At 27.4% G+C, this 18128-nt stretch overlaps 1 protein-coding gene across 1 annotated transcript; it reads right to left on the reverse strand.

The window, feature by feature from the left end:
• Nucleotides 1-896: 896 nt before the first annotated feature.
• LOC124836928 (protein DETOXIFICATION 40-like) lies at nucleotides 897-5426 on the reverse strand. Its single transcript, XM_047312175.2, has 7 exons — nucleotides 4995-5426; nucleotides 4274-4905; nucleotides 2068-2124; nucleotides 1706-1944; nucleotides 1492-1610; nucleotides 1320-1406; nucleotides 897-1231 (listed from the first exon to the last, which is right to left on the reverse strand). Exons 1-7 carry the CDS (start codon nucleotides 5346-5348, stop codon nucleotides 1163-1165), a joined length of 1557 nt encoding a protein of 518 aa, XP_047168131.2. The 5' UTR covers nucleotides 5349-5426; the 3' UTR covers nucleotides 897-1162.
• Nucleotides 5427-18128: the final 12702 nt, after the last annotated feature.

The raw sequence follows: 18128 nt of genomic DNA on the forward strand, positions 1-18128 counted from the left end.
TTATTAAAAGGTTGTTAACGTATCATGATTTTATTTATAATAGACTGATAACAAACTTTAATTTGTGATATTTTTAAAAAGAATAATTCATCAAAAAATTTCTTTTCTAGAACCATGTATAAACAAAAAAATACATCACAACAATTTATTGTTTAAGTACCTCAAATATAGCAGTAAAATATTAAAAATTTGATCAAAAATGCTAAAAGAAATTGTATCTTAAATGATGAATTTTTAAAAATTTACAACAATTTTCATTTTTAAGTGTCTCCATACCAAGTTTTTAATAAAAGTTATCACAATTTAAACTTTTTCACCACCAAATATTCACAATTTTGACTCTTTGAATAATATCTTATAATTGAACAATCTACATTCAAAAACAACTTAATAATAATAATCCCATCTCATAGAAATTTCCATAACAAGATTTGAGTCAAAAGTAATTTTTTAGTGAATTTTACAAAATCAGAGTTAATTCAAAAATGCAAAAATGTAATATTTAGGACACATAACAATGTAATAAATATTAATAATTTTCTCTTAGTATAATTATTAGTAGTAATAATTTTTATGGGTAGAAAATATGTAAACAAAAATTTTTAGTAGCTTAGATAGTAATTACCTTGTAACACTTGAAACATGAACACAAATATAGTGGAATACTTTTCTTTAAAATATATTTTTATAAAATTAATTAATTAATTAATTAATTAATAAAAAAAATCAAAACAAAAGGACAAACTAACTTTCGATTGTCCAATTGCAGTTAAGAAAGTTTTAGTTCTAAGGTCTATAATTAAATAAATGAATTTCTTTAGTTCTAAAGTATATATTTAAGTAAAATTTTAATCCCCGTTTGGTCTACCGTTAGATTAAAATGAGATTTTAAAATATGATTTTTAAAGGATCTCACTTTCTTTTTAAATTTCCATAACGAGGTTGATTTCTTGAATGTTTTCTAGAGTTTCTAATCAGTAGGGTTTTATATTTCTTACAAATTTGGCAAGCCAAATGGTAAGAACTGTCTATATCACTTTGTAGAGAGAATGCAATTTGAATTTTGCAAGAGTACATGATGGGAATCTCTCTTCACAGTGAAATCAATAAGTTATCCTCATTTCAAAATAATTCTCTAAATCCAAAGCCCCATTCCTGTTATTCAGTTCTTGACGATGAGTGGCTCCTTTATGTCCTCCCACGCATTCAACCTCTTTTCTGCTTCCTCAACCTAATACACCAAAATTTCCATCACAAATTATTAACCGATTAATTACTGCCACATACAAAGTCTACTAATTTTATAGCTTTCCTCTCACCTCTTTCTTCCAATCAGTTCTAAATGTGACCCACATCAAAATAATTGTTTGCAGAACCGTGCCACCAAGCATTCCCAACCATATTCCCTGCACATTCACGGCATTGAGTTATAAAATGGAAGATTTTAGTGAGAAAGATTAAATAACAGCATTGAGTTTGAAATAGAGATACCTTTGCATTGAGTTTGAAATAGAAACCCATTACAGAACCCAATGGAATGCCAATTCCGTAATAGCAACCAACGTTTACGTACGCAACAAAAGTTTGCCATCCACATCCAACAGCCACCCCTTTTCATAAACCATTCATGCATAAGTTTAAACAATTCTTAAAACTTATACTTTTAATTTAGGTATTTTTAGGTGAGAGTTGCAAGTGATGATACCAGACAAAACAGGCTGAATGCCGTTGAGAACAATGGAAAGGGCAAGGAGGGGACAAAGATCTGAGACTGCAGCAGCCACCTCTTCGCCTTCAGTGAAGGCATAGCTAAGGACATCTCTTAGCGACAAAATCACCACTGCTATAATAACTGATATTATGAAAGATATCACTGTCACCACCACCACAGAAAATGAAGCTGATTTTGGATTTCTTGCTCCTAGCTCGTTGCTCACTCTCACACTGCAGTGACATTTAATAATCAAAACACACCCTTGTCTCATAATTGTTCTCAACAGAAAAGGTGAAAGCGAAAACGAAAGAATCAAATGTTACAATTCAGTTGTAAATGAAGGAGAATCAAACCTTGCAGCTGCGTTAAATCCAACTGAGATCATGAAAACCCATCCGGACAGTGTGGTGCTGCAATAAGAAATGACTGTTAGTAATTGCAGAAAAGTAATCTTTTTTTTTTAGTTGTTTGAAATATTTTCATAAATAAATTATGTGGGTGCGATTGATTTCTATTTGCAAAATCTATTTTTAATTTTATAAATATAACTAAATTAAGGTATTTATGTGGTTGGTGGGTGGTGGGTGACGCATGAAATTTCAATGGTTATCCTGACAGTAATTATTTCTCAAACAGATTTTTCCCCTAAAAGCAGTAGAAAGGACAGCAATAATATATACAAACAAAGATCATTAATATGCGTAGCCAATTATTTTGATTGTGTGACAGTTAAGACAAGAAAACCAGACAGTCATTATTTTTTATGGACCACAGAAGCTCAAAAAGGAAAGGGAAAACTCTAAACAGAACCACTAGTTGATTCAAAAATGGTACGAGACGGGTTTTGAAACGCAACCTGTCAGACTGTTTTTTTTAAAATACCCATCGTTCACATTAAAGGAGGCGACGCCAAACGTCGTTTTCCTTTGCCTTCTATAGAAAATACAACAATCCAAAAAGATAAAAGAAAAAAAAAGGCACTGTACTTTTCTACAGAAAGAAAATTAAAAATCAGCATCATCAATTATCTTATAAATTTTCAATAACAATATAATATCTTTAAATTTTGTTTGAGACCACTTTTGATAAATATTTATTTTGAAAAAAAAATAATAATATATATATATATATAATATATTTTTTAAATTGGAAAAGTAAAGCACAAACAAACCATGCAGGAAGGCAAGAGAAGTCATCTAATCTTTTAAGTTAAAAATTATTTATATAATTAATTTTCACACGAATGTGTTATTTAAGTTTTAAAGAAATAAAGATAAAAAAAATCAATTTTAATTTATAAACAATTAATAACTTTATTGTAGTTCCTTCTCTTTTTTGAGAGGTACACTTGGATTATCCTTTTCCTGATTTTTCTTTCATTTCTGTAAATATTGGACTTAAGGATAAACTAGAGTTATATTTTTAAAACCAAAACTGTTTATGTACTGAATAAAATAAATAATACTAACAAGAAAAAATGAATGTACCGAGAAGGAAGAAGAACATGGAAATAATCATGTTTAAAAATATAAAATATATGGTATTTAGTTTACATACTATAAAAAGTTTAAGAGAATATTGAATGTTTAAGATAATATTATGCATGTTTAAAATTACCAAACGATTAATGGAAGTTTAAAGTTTTATGATTTCATAGTTTTAGGTCACTAAACATAAAAAAGCCACGATTTAATAATTAAGCAAGATTTTATGATGTAATAAATAGAATAATAAAATTGAAAGAATAGATAACACAGCATGTGGTGTCACTGTTATTAGTGTATGTCCTGTGACACCAAACACGTATCTTTCTTTCTGCAATATTATGTACATTAGACCGATTACAAGTCATGTCAGCAGCTACAGAACAAAGTACTGATTCACAGTCAAAAACTCTTACATCAACATTTTTGTTTTTAACCAGCCAAGTGGTGTTCCGTGTGCCACGGATCTTTGATTTATTCTTTTCAAATTAGAGTTCTACTCAAATTCTACCTTTTCTTTCATATTTATCTTCTACTGTTATCATCTTTACTCCAACACAATAGAATATACACTGAACTTGTATGATACTTTCTATAAAGTAATATTTCTAATCAAATTATTTATTTTTATAATAATTTTCTCAAAAAGTTGTATTAAGAAATTATATTCTTTTATAAAGCCGCCTAATGTTTGGCTGGAACCTTCCCACAACACAATCTAGATAATAGATTCTATTGCCCAAAGAATAACCTTCCTACAGACGAGACTCTGTCCCAGCTTTCGTACTAACTCAGAATAAAACCGTTCCGAAAAAAAAAATGATCTTAAATATAAATTTTAAAACAATCATTATATATGAACATTAAAAAAAATAGAAGTTGATGAAAATTAAAGTAATTTGAAATGAAAAGTAATTTGAAAAAAAAATGAAACATTAAAGTTTATTAGCGTTCTTTTTTTTTTGTTAATCATATAGAAAAAAAATGGAAAACATTGAAAATAATTGTCGTAATGAGGAAAAAAAAATTGTTAAAACCTAATTTGAAAGAGTAATGAAGAGAGAATGAAACTAACCAAATGGAAAGGGAATCGAGAGCCAATTCAGGCTCGGGAAGCAACCCCGCGAGCAGCACCAGAATCTGGAAGTACCACGTCTCTAGGCAGAGCATAACGGCGGAAGCCGCCGACAGTTTGAAAAACTCCGGCAACCCCGAAAACGCTTCGAAGGTGAAGCCGCCCCAAGTCTGCTTGCACCGCTCGCTCTTCACGATGTAAACGAACTGCGCCAGCACGATGACCCACCAAGAGATGCTGAGCACCAGCGAGGCGCCAAACAGGCCCATCCCCAGCTTATTCACCGCCAACCAACTGAGCACGAGGTGGAACACGAGCGTGGCGCATGAAATGTACGAGCTCGGAGCCACGATGCTCTGCGCCTGGAGAAACTTCTGGATGGGGAAGTTCACGGCGTACGCGAAGATCTGAGGGATGAGCCCGTACACGAAAAGCGCAGCTGCCGATGCGATTTGCGGCGACTCGCCGAGAAACAGCAGGATTGGTTCCGCTAAGACGTAGATTACGGTTAGCAGAACGCCCGCGAGTGTCAGCAGCACCGTGGATCGTTGCAGGTACACACCTAACATGTGGAATTTCTTCGCCCCGTACGCTTGTCCGCACAGCGTCTCAACGGCACTTCCCATACCCAACTGTTACAATTATTTCAAAAACACGAGTGAGTCATTCGAAATGGATGAATTACTAATGAGGTGAAATAGAATTAGGGTTTGTAGAGTACCATGAGACCATAAGCGAAGATTTGGATGCCATTGTTTCCGAGGGAAGAGGCGGCAAGTTCGAGGTTACCGAGGTGGCCGGAGAAGATTTGTGTGGACATAGACATGACATAGTTGAGGAGGTAGACGATGACCGCAGGAGCAGCAAGGTGAAAGAGGAGTTTGAACTCGAGCCATGTTGCTGGACCAATACGCTTGGAGTAAGGGACGCTGGTGTCTGTGAGTAGGTTCTCGAGTTCATTCTGTGAGCCATGTCTGGAGCTGAAAGATCGAGAAAACGAAGGTTGTTGTGGTAACGATTCTTCCGGTACTGCCAATGGCTCGTTAACCTCCTTCTTCGCCGATTGAGAATCCATTTCCACTACCTTCTTTCTTTTCTCTCTCACCCTCAAAACGCTGTTTCCAAAATCACCTTCAACCGAGTTATATACTAAAACTTCCTGTTTCGTTTACATCCTAAATTCACTTTAATTCAATAATTTATTATTAATCTCATATGCAATACAGATTTAAATCAGCTTAAGTTTCGTATCCGACACGCACAAAGTCCTTTCTGCCCCTCTCAAATTTTATATTTCATTTTCATAATCTCTCACAACACGCTCACACTATATTTTCCTTTTTTAAATTCGTCGTGTTCATCGTGATGGTAAACAATATCAAACCACTTCCTTAGTTTATTATTAATAGTAAATAAATAATAGTAAATTTATTTAAATTGATTTTAGTTTGATGGGGGGTTAAAAAGGGAATTAACTTAAGAACAGGAAGGTAAATGTCTACATATATAATAACGAATTAGGTTAACATAATTGATTACTTTCTTTCTTCTTACCAAACAATATTTTTTTTAATGAGATTTTATAATAGATGATCATGATGAGATGAGACCTTGTATGTGTGTGTGTGTTTTTTATTGGTTTTTGTAGAAAAATAATAAAAAATGTGTTTTATTTTTTTAATTGGTTAGATGTATTAAATGTGATGAGATTTGTGGCAGGTAGATTTAGACTTGAGAAATTGCACATGGTAGTTGAGGACCATACACTTCATCATGGGGGTTGCTAGTATCATTACACAATTATTATTTTTAAATAATTTCAATGCCAATTTTTTCATTATTTTCTAATACTTAATTAAAAAATTTAGTTGATTCATTTTAAATTATTTTATATTTTAAAAAAAAGGAGTTATTTTCACAGAAAACAGTATTTCACAACACAAATTCCTCACACCAGCATCCTTCCTCGACTAATACCAAAGTATTACCATTTCAAAACGCTACAAAAACAAATTAATTCTGAAATTGTTTCCATCAGAAGTTTCAAAATTTACTATTAATTGGAAAAAAATTTGTTCATTTTAATATGGAATATTAAATAAATATAAAAAGTGTATTAATTATAATTAATTTATTAACTTCATCATCTAAAGTCTGTAATAAATATTGCTATCCTGAATAATTCTATAATAATTATAATTTAAAATTTTCCATTATAAAATTTGAAGCTTATTTGGAAAAATTGTTAAAATTTTCAATGTAATTGAGTTAAACATTTAATTAAATGTAATTAATATATTAACTTAATGAGTTGTTAGAAAATACAGAGGATGGAAATTGAAATTTAAGTATGATTTACATTATTATGCTAGTTAATACTTTAAATAGAAATTTAATGTTAACCCTTAAAAAATATAAATACTATGGTAATAAATTAATTTTGTGAATATTTTTTATATTTGGTAGGAATTTTATCAATTATAACAAACTTATTATTGTATTATCTTTATTGATTAATAAAATATTTTTTAATATGTAAAATGATTATTGGTAATTATTGTTATGTTTTCATATATATTTCTGTGTAACATTATTTACTGTAAACTGTTACATTTAAAATGACAAAAATAAATAATTTAAAAAAATATTAAACACACATTACATAAAGCACCAATGTCTTCGATCGTCATGACAATAACAAGAATGACAAATGATTTTAAAACTGTAAAACATAAATAAAAAAGATAAACTAAGAAATTAAAATGATCAAGTAAGTTATAAAAAAAATTACTCTATTTTCCTCAAACAATGAGAATAATAAGTGATGAATTATATATCCATCAGTGATGATGTTTTGTAAATAATTTGTGTGGCAAATATACAAAATGGTACCATTTAGATTCTTTGAATAAATATACAAAAAATAATTAAGGTTAGGAAAATTAATTAAGTCTCCCATGATTTAGAAAAGAAAAAAAAAACTAGTAACTTACCTAAATGACTAATTTTTCCGATGAACCTTTTTTTTTTAATTTTGATTTGATGTTTTCATGGTCATGCAAAATTATTATGAACTTGAGAAATGGTACAGTTTCTTTGACATATATTCTACGGATAATAACTATGGTTTTGAACAAAGACTGTAATTATAGTTAGGTGACGACCTTTTTCTAGAAATCTTATTCTTTCTAAATTTGATATGTTGTTTACACATTAATGCAAACATATTAAGGACCTGAAAATGCTGTTGTTAAATTCTTTCACACAACTTCAAGAAACAACTAACATTCAAAAAGGGTCAAACCTAATAAAGTGTTCGAAAAATTGAAGTTACCTACTTTGACAACTATTCTTATGAATAATCTTATTTTTTTTATCGTTCGGTTCTTTAACATAAATTCTACAACGAATAACTATGGTTCCAGTAAATTAAGTTTCCATCACTTTATAAAAAAATATTGTTAATTTACTTAAATGATTAACTCTTTTTGGTAAAACTTTTTTTTTCTATTTGTGACAGATTGATTAATAGTTTTTCTATGAAATTATGAACCTGAAAATGGTTTCTTTACATTACATCAATAATACAAGCAACAACTAATATTCAAATAAATTAAATCTCTTATAAAATAATTTACTTATTTCACCAATATTTTTTTATAAGTCTTATTATTTTTCTATGATAAGATTATGGATTGAAAATTAATTTCATTAAATTCATTAACATCAATACTACCACCACAAAAAAATTGTGTGTTATCGATGGTCATTATCGTCATTAATGACATATTTGTTAAAAAATTATGTTTATTAATAAATAGAAATCCATCAATAAAATGATCATATGTAAAGTATACCAATGATTACAGACATCCATCGATAAGTATCAAAGGCCTCAAATCTATAGATAAATGTCTCTCAGTAAATAGTCATTGGTAATATCTACCAGTAAAATGTGTAATAAAGTATCATTCTTCCCTTTCTTTCTTGTTTACTGTTTTCCTTTTACTATCGGAAGACGATTGTGTTATCAATAACAATTATGATTTAAAAAATTAAACTCTGAAAAAAAAATCAATGCTAATTTGACCAATTAATTTAATCTAACTAATATTAAAATTTACTAGATAGACCTTTACAAAATGAAATTTAATAATTTTACTAATCAAAATGTTTATATTTTTTATCATTAATTTATCCCTAATAATATTATTAACATTAAAAATGATTTTATGATGTAAATTAGCTTAAAATATTTAATTTTTTTACATACGTAATTTAAATTTTGTTTATTAAGAATTAATTTATATATGAAAATATATCTTAATTTTATTCATTCATATGCATAAAAGTCTAAATGTCATCTATCAAGAAAGATACAATCATTATAATTATCAATAAGACATAACATTCACATGTTAGGAATCATTGATAATGCAATAATATTTTTTTGGCACAAAGAACTTTGCAAGAATCTCATGTGCAACAAGTACACGATTTAGAGAGTCCAAATTGTTCAAAAGATCTTATTATATAGATGTTTATGTGAATTGCTTCATCACACTATACCATATTAACATTTTTATAACCAGAAACATCTCTACCCTATCATGACATTACAAAAGTCAAGTTTCTCTAATAATCCAACAATTTCATCATACAAACTTTCACTTTAGAGAATATGTGCAATTATTATCAATGTTTCTCGTACCTAAAATATATTATGGGAATGAATATATTATGAAAATGAATTTATTATGGGACTGACTTGTCAAAAGTGTAAATGATCATAAAAGTTATTGTGGGAATGAATGTCAAAAATGATATACCTAAAATCATAAACTAAATTGCAACATAAGATGATGAAGAAGGAAATCAATCAAGCAATATTGTAAAGTACAAATAAATGCATTTTCAAGAGGAAAGAGAATAGTACTCCAATATACTTATTTTAAAACTATGTTAAGGATGACAAAAAAGTTAAGTATGATGGGTCAGTCTATTATCCTGATCAAAAAATGCGAGTCGAAATTTCAATCCGGAAATCCAAACCAACTTGGCCTGCCAAGCCCAACAGTCCGATAAGTCAGTCCTATTGGTCAGTCAAGCCAACTCGCCAACCCGACTTCATTAAGAAAAATTAAAACTTGTATTGTAACACTTCATATCAACATAGTCAGACAATTTGTCCTGATACAACTCGACCGAGATCTGATAAAGCTTAACAAAGATCTTAAACAACTCGGACGACAACCCTTTTATTTCTAAATAAGCTCGGTAGTCCGTCATCAACTCATTTTCATGTAAAAAATTAAAAAACTTAAACTCATTGTCATGTGATATTAAATTTTTTATGACAAATAAAAAATGGACGAACCAACCTGCCAACGAAATGGACTAGGTTGTAAAGTTCAACCCATTTTCAATTGACAGGACAACCTGTCTCACCCTTTTTTGGCGGGGCAATGTCAAACTAGACTTAAATGGACAAGGTTAAATCATTTTTCCATACATATCTCTTGTGGTTTACATAAAAATTTATTTTGGAGTGCTACCCAACAATGACAATATTTATGATATCTAAAATACAATCCCAACTATTGGTTGGCTAACCAAGTAAAAGCACTACACCATATTACAAACAACATATGTGAAGAAAAATGTCATTTGAAGGATAACATAGACTTTTTCCTTGTCTTTCATTAATATTGGGTTTGAGTTAGAGATGTGTATAAGAAAATTAATTCAAAATGTATGACTTTTGTATATGGGTTGATACATCCCTAATGTTTTTGGTGATAAAAAAAATGACTTATATACCACTTTTACTTAGTGTCACATAAAATTATCATTAAATCAACATTAACCACAACACTATCTTGATATCGATTAGAAGGTGGTGACATTAAATCATGAAGATCATAAAGTGGTCACAAAATTAAAGTTAGGTTTTTGACCTATATCACATGTTAAGTTAAAGCTTATGCATTAATATATGTTGAGAAAGAAAAATAAATGTACTAATTTACAATCACAGAAAGGCGAGATAGATGCAATTTTGACTTTATCTTAGTAAATTATCTAAGCATATGGTTCTTTACCTACATAACATATTATAATATGAAAAGAAAAAAAAAAGAGGTTTTTTTTTATCAAATGACTTGGTGATCATTATAATTTCTTACTATTTTTTTAATGTTATTTTCTTTATTGTTTTACCATTTTCATTATCATTTTCGTATCTTATTATTGTTATCGTTAGGTAATGCATCTTTTAAAAAATTAATTTAGATCACTAAATTTATTACATTAAATTTCATATCTTACCATAAATAATTTTTACTTGAAAAAAATGAAATATAACAATAATCTCATAAAAAAATTAAATTCATATACTTACAGATAATATTTTATTAACCAATAAGTGGTTATGCTTAAATTTACTTTTTTATTCATCTAGAAATACAATTCTATTTATATCAATTTATTAGAAATAATAGATTAAATTGATATAATAAAAAGCACAGTTTGAAATTAAATTTTGAGAGAATGAATTCCCACTGATCTTGTACTGGACAAAAAGAAAGTTCAGAAATTGAATCTCTGATGCTGAAATGTTTTTTGAGAACAGCTACTTTCTAATATTTGGAAAGCTGCTATTGCGGATTTTTCTTTTTATCTTTTATTTCTTTATGAAACTGTGTTCTACGTCAATTAATTTCTCAGGTATGTACCACACAGTGCCATCGGAATACTGGTCCTCACGTTTTACAAAATTGTATATTTTAAATATTATATATAATTAACTTTAATAAAATATATAATTTTTGTCTAACATACCTAATAATTTTACATAATTCAAGAGTTGATATCAAATATAAATTAAATATTTTATATATATGGTGATTGATGTTAGTAATGTCTGACTTAAAATAAATAAATAAATAGTATTAAAATATTATAAATCTATACTACGTGTTTAATTAAAAATATATTCTACGCCACACCAAATTTTAAAAATAAAAATAAAATTATATTTTATCTACTTCGGCAGGTGATGGAGAAAAAAAAGAAGAAAAAATAATAATTTGTTACGGTGATGAGATAATGATTCAACGGGTTTGAAAAGGGAATTTTCTTGTTTTTAAAAAGTGACTTTCAGAAACTTTTATATCTCTCCCTCGAGAAAGTAGGGGAATCAAAGAGTAAAAGGTGGAAACTAAACATATAACAATAAATTAATAATAACCGAGATTGGAGTTTATAAACTTTTTTTTCAATTCTTTTTTAATGAAAATGTTAATAATAATAATATAAATAATAAATAATTAAAATAACTTACTTTTATTTATTTTTATGTTTTTACTCACTTTCTTCTTTAAAAATTTTGCAAAATATATATATAAAAAAAACGATAAGTAGGTGAAATAGGATGCACATGGTAGAATAGGACCATACACTACTTGACATGATAGAATAACTGTAGAGAAGGAACTGGTTGTCAGATATGGACCTCCATTCGAACTCCAAACACTGGTCCCTTCAATTTTTCACCATTCATAATATTTTAAATATCCACACCATTAATAATACTCTAAAATAAATATATTTTACACCATTTAATTCTTTTTATAGGCAATAAAATCTTCAAACATGATTTCTATTTTAAAAATAACATTACTAATGAAAAAAAAATGGACCTTTTAAATTGAAAAGCTGTAAGAAACTCCATAACCCATGTTAATTCTTCGCTTTTATTTTTTTTTAAATATATTTTTATTCCTTAATTTTCAATAAAAATTAAAAACAATCTATGTTTAAAATTTTAATCCAATTTAATTTTTCAATTTTTAAAATATATAAATTTAATTATTTTAATTTTATTTTATTATATCTTTTTAACGTTTTCAAATATATTTTCTAATTAATATTAAAGGAAAAATACAGTCAAAATCATATAAATAGTCTAAACATTATCATGAAACACACTTAAAATATTAAGTAAAGGCTTAATAGCCTCTTTTGACCCCAGGTTTGCACGATTCTGTCAATTTGGTCACTAGTTTTAAAAAAATGTCAACTTGATTCTGATTTAGTAAATTTTTTATCAACATCGTCCATCCGTTAAATACGCACAACGGCGTTAACTTTTTTTTTCTCCCTCTTATGCTCCTCTGCAATGCAGCAGACCTTTTTCTTCTTTTTGTCGGTGCTATCTTTTCTTCTTCCTTTTGTTATACCAAAAAAAAGTGTGAGAGAGAAAATTGGATCATTGGCATAAACAAATTTTATTTCATTCATCAAAAAATTGAATCGTTGTCAGTGTCGTTCATTAAAGGCATTTTGCCGTTCGGTGCACATATTTCTTTGTTACTATTCGGTTTATTAGTCTTATGTTGTTTGGTTCATAAGTTGTTTTTCGCATTCAATGTATTAGACTTTAGCCATTCGGTGCACATATTTCTCTGTTCCATCAGTATTACCATTCGGTGTATTAGTCTTCTGTCGTTCGGTGCAGAAGGTGTTTTTCGCATTTGATGTATTAGAATTCAGTCGCTCAGTGAATAACCTCTATCCAGAATCACACCAGTAGCCACTGCACCATCATTTGTTCCACTCAAACCTGCAAAACAGATGTTCACTATCATCACCGCCATCATGAGAAGCATGAGTTGATATCTTCTGGATGGAGAATTTGGTGATGGAACATCGACAAACAACTTCTGCTTCGAATGACAGAAGTCTATAACACCCAATGACAAGAACAGAAAAATATGTGCATCGAACGACAAATAAGAATGAAATATGTGAAACTTTCTTATTTTATGAAATAATTTAATTTTAATAATAGGAGTTGTTCCATTCCAACAACTAAAATTTAGGGTAAGTCAACTATTTTGTCTTATTGTATTAAATGACCTTAACTTTTTGTGCCACCTAATGCATGGCTTTATGGGTATCGTTCCAGATTCATTAACTTCTATTGCGACAACTAAGATCTCTATACATCCACTAACAACTCTAATCATGCATACAACTCAAATCCAATACGCTCACTGAGATTTCGTTTCTTCATGTCTTCATGCATAATCAATGTGATTAGAAAATAATTAGGGTTTAACTTTGGCCTTAAGTGAACGTGTTTGTAATTTTTGGAATCTTTCTTCACTGCATTGGTGTATTGGTGTAATGATGTGTTCGTACATGTTTCCAACTCATGGACAGAGACAAAGAAGTAAATATAATTGATCATGTGACGGAATCAGTGACGTTACTTTTCCTTACCCACACATTAGCCGCAGATTCTTTTGTTCTCACACGACAATTTGCATACTTCAAATTCTACCTAAAACATACACGAGAAAAACGTGCTTACCTACCCTATATTTTATTTTTCTCAAACTTTATTTTATTTTTTGTATTTCCTATTTATTTATTTTTATTTTCAATTTTATCTCCATGTTAATAAATGTTTCAATTTTCTTCGTTCGCTTTAAATAAATGTAATTCCTCTTGAATTTAATTTCACTTTGTACTTTCTATTTGACTTAGCACGTCAGTTTCAATTGACGACAATGTTCATACAACGTGTCTAATTAATAATAATGTTTAGTGAGAGTTTAAAAGTGTGGTTGCTTGTTTCTTTCGTCATTTTAAATCAATTTGAACATAAAAGGACTAAGTGAGATGACACAACGATAAAGAATAAAAATTGTTTGTATACAACTTCCCATTTGAAAACACATTTTTCTTAACGTTAAATAAAAAGAAAAAAAAAATGAAATACATTGTTAAATTTTTTTAGTTGTTGAAATTATATATTAATTAAAGATAAAATAAATTTATAATACATAAGTCTAAATTTTATTTTACAAAAAATTTATAAGATTGACTTAGATTTAAAATTCAATTTTTAAAATATTATCAAAGTAATTTTAAAAATTTATTATAACCAGCAAAATCATTTTAAAAATCTATTATGAGAAGCAAAATTGACTGTTGGTTATATCTATTATATAATTGTTATTAATAATATAAAATCTCATGGTCGTTTGAAACATGAATGTCTCGTTAAAAAAATATTAAATATCTCGTTTTAACTAAGATGAATTTATAAAATAAAAACAGTAGAAGTTTCACCTTACAAGATAATAAATTTTATAAGATAAAATTAAATTTAAAATTTACTTTCAAAAAGATACACTAATTATGATAATACTAAAAAGGTTTTTAAAATATTTAAAATAACCAAAATCACTATACATTATAATATAAATAACATATATAAAATAATTGGTATAGAATCCAAATTTGAAAACATCTTGGTTAGTATAAAGGAGATGAGTGTTTGGAATCAGTCATGTCTTAATTAATTACACAAATAAGTACAATTCAAATAAGAAAATTAATCGTACAATTAAACATTAATAAATACTTTTCTTAATCAGTGATTCGTCTTATTCTTTTTATTTAAAGCAACACTAATAAGTTTTACTTGGAGTCAAATTTAATGATTATTAAATATAGATATCTTAAAATAATTTAGCAGGAATAAAATTAAAAAATAATTAAAGAAAATGGGGTGCCACTAATTTTCGGCACGAAAGAAGATCTGTCCATAATTTTTAATGGCGTCGTAGTTATGTATCCAACTCATGGAAAGAGACAAACTCTTACCTATAATTGCTCTTGTGACGGAATCAATGACGCATTTTCTCTCTCTTACAACATCACTAGAACCCAAACATGGCTTTCCCTTCTACAACACACCCATATTTTCATTTTACTTATTATTATATTTCATCTTAATCGCTTTAAAATATGAAAAAAAAATCAAATTTAAAACACTATCATATTATAATATTTCATATTTCTTTTTATTTTTACCTACGAAAGATAATCTCATCAATATAATTCAAATAAATTTAAAAAAAGAGGAGATTACTATATTAACTTATACCTCCACAATTTTTCTGACAGACAAGCAAAACCACACAATCCATCTAAATTTTCGACCGTACATTAAAGTTTTTTTTTAATTAATTATATTACGTGAACCAAATTTGAGTAAACATAATTTCATTCATTTAAATAATGCAAGGTGTAAGGAATTTTTCTAACCATAAGTAATGTATATTTAATTTCGTTGTTAAAAAAATTATAACTTAAATTGAATTCTTAGTAAAGGTTTATATCTAAGCAATTCAGTTATTCGACCTATCAATTTCATGTTAAATTGATCCACGAATGTACAGTGGACTTATTTTTCATAATAAAGTTGATGAATTCAACCACAAAATTATTATGAATGTAATAAATCAACATAGAAACTAATTTATCCTGAAAGTGATAGATTCGAAAAAAAAACTTATATATACAAAAAGAGAAAAAAAAAAAACTGTTGACCCTACAAATATAAAAAAAGGTTCCGTATTTTTCTGCTCACTAAAAAGTTTCATGCAACCTTTTGAAGTTCAAAAGTTACTTTTGAACATAAGATGAAATAGAACATAAAAAAACAAATTTTATGTAATATGTAAGAAAAAATTTAACGGCTGAAAATAAAACTGCACATTTTTTTACACCGGAAATTACACGTCTCAAACATGGTATTAAATATTATAAAATGCGGCATTCATAAATTAAAATATAAATTTGTATGAAAAAAATATTATATTATATAAGTGTCCTGTTTTGGATGCGTAAAGGGCCCAACCACACAACCACATATGAATCTTATGGTCAGAAGAGCAGCGCCATCATTTTGAACTTAGTTAATGCCTCACGTGACACCCATGCACGATAAATAAATAATTAAAAAATTACTAATTTATTATTATTATTAATGAGAAACCAATTGGTCCTCACGTTTGATGGGTTCAGAGTAAAATATTATTACGAAAGGTTGTTGTGTGTAAATTATTCAATTAAGTGATGTTATCTTTTTTGTCCTATTATTACATTTTTTTTCTCAGTTAAAAATATAATTTTTTGTCGTCTTTTTGTTTAGGTAAACTTCTTACCTCATTTATCACACTTAATACAAAATATACAAACTTATTATTGCAAAGAGTGATTTGGTCAAATGTTACTAGAAGCATAAAATCATTAATGATGGATGATTACAATTTTATCACTATTTTATTGCTGTGATCTTTGTTGGTAGATGATGTTTCTGTCTTTTACTTGTATATGTCACTCAATTTTTTATTATTTTAATTTGGAACTTTTAATTTATACTTATATTTTTAATTGTTTCCACAATTATTTTCTTTTTTTATATTTTTCTGACTAAATAAATGTTTTCAAAACAATATATTACAGAGGATGTCGATTGAAAAGAAAAAAAAATCGTCGCACCTAAAAGTTAAAGTTGGCACATGGTCACATATTTACAACTTCTTAATTCTGAAAATTTAATTTAAAGCACTATACACATGATTAAAAAATATAAATTAGACTTAACAATCAAAAGTATCAATATTGTATTAGTTAAAAAAAAATCAAGAAAAATAATAAAATGTCACTCTCAAATAAAGACAAACATACTCCTTCCAATTATAAACAATCAAAAAAGAAAAATAATATATATATATATATATATATTAGCGTCACGGTTTTATTTTTAAAAAAATACCTCGATGGATAAACGTGAATATTCTAATCACAAATCCTTTAAGTGACATACATAGTAAATATGAGATATTATTCACTTTGAAAATTAAAACTCCTTCGTGATTTTCCTTTTAAAAAACACAGATGGAATGAATATTTAAACGTACTTAATCTCAACTAATATGAATATATATAAATCTCAATATATATATATATATATATATATATATATATATATATATATATATATATATATATATATATATATATATATATATACCTTTTACACTTCTAAAAAATATTGAATTCTTAATAGTGTCTTTGTCTAATAATATTAAAGTAAGACAATATGATGAATTCATATTGAAAAAGAGAGAATCCACAATCATATTCAGCGTAAAGAGAAAGATGAGAACGATGGTTTACCTTTTTTGATGCAAAAAGAAAATTTTCATGTTAAACTGTTATAAATATAAAAAATATTGAACTAAAACCCTGCTATTTTAAAAATACGGATAGCTTATTTATATTGACGATAATGAAATTAATACAATAAATAAATATATCCTTTAATAATTTAATCATACATTATTAAAATAAATAATAATATTCTTATATATATATACACCTTTTACACTTCTAAAAAATATTGAATTCTTAATAGTGTCTTTGTCTAATAATATTAAAGTAAGACAATATGATGAATTCATATTGAAAAAGAGAGAATCCACAATCATATTCAGCGTAAAGAGAAAAAGATGAGAACGATGGTTTACCTTACTAAGAAGGTCTTTTGATGCAAAAGAAAATTTTCATGTTAAACTGTTATAAATATAAAAAATATTGAACTAAAACCCTGTTATTTTAAAAATACGGATAACTTATTTATATTGACGATAATGAAATTAATACAATAAATAAATAAATATATCCTTTAATAATTTAATCATACAATATTAAAATAAATAATAATATTCTTATATATATATATATATTCTTTTTGTTTTTGTTATGAGTTCTTATACAGTCTTGATATTCATTATTATGAAGATAGGTTTGTTATCTTAGGGAGATATGTAATTATAATTCTGATTAATTAGTTAGATTATTAAATTACAACAACTAAAGAGGGTTTATAATTTTTTTCTTAAAAAAGAAAAAAGAAAAACGGATTTCTATTTTGTTTTGCTTGAAACCATGGTAACAGTGATGGCTTCTAATTTTATTTTTTTATTCGTTT

Source organism: Vigna umbellata, chromosome 6 (assembly GCF_029865625.1).
Source record: "Vigna umbellata cultivar VRB3 chromosome 6, Vumbellata_1.0, whole genome shotgun sequence".
Taxonomy (NCBI): Eukaryota; Viridiplantae; Streptophyta; class Magnoliopsida; order Fabales; family Fabaceae; genus Vigna; species Vigna umbellata.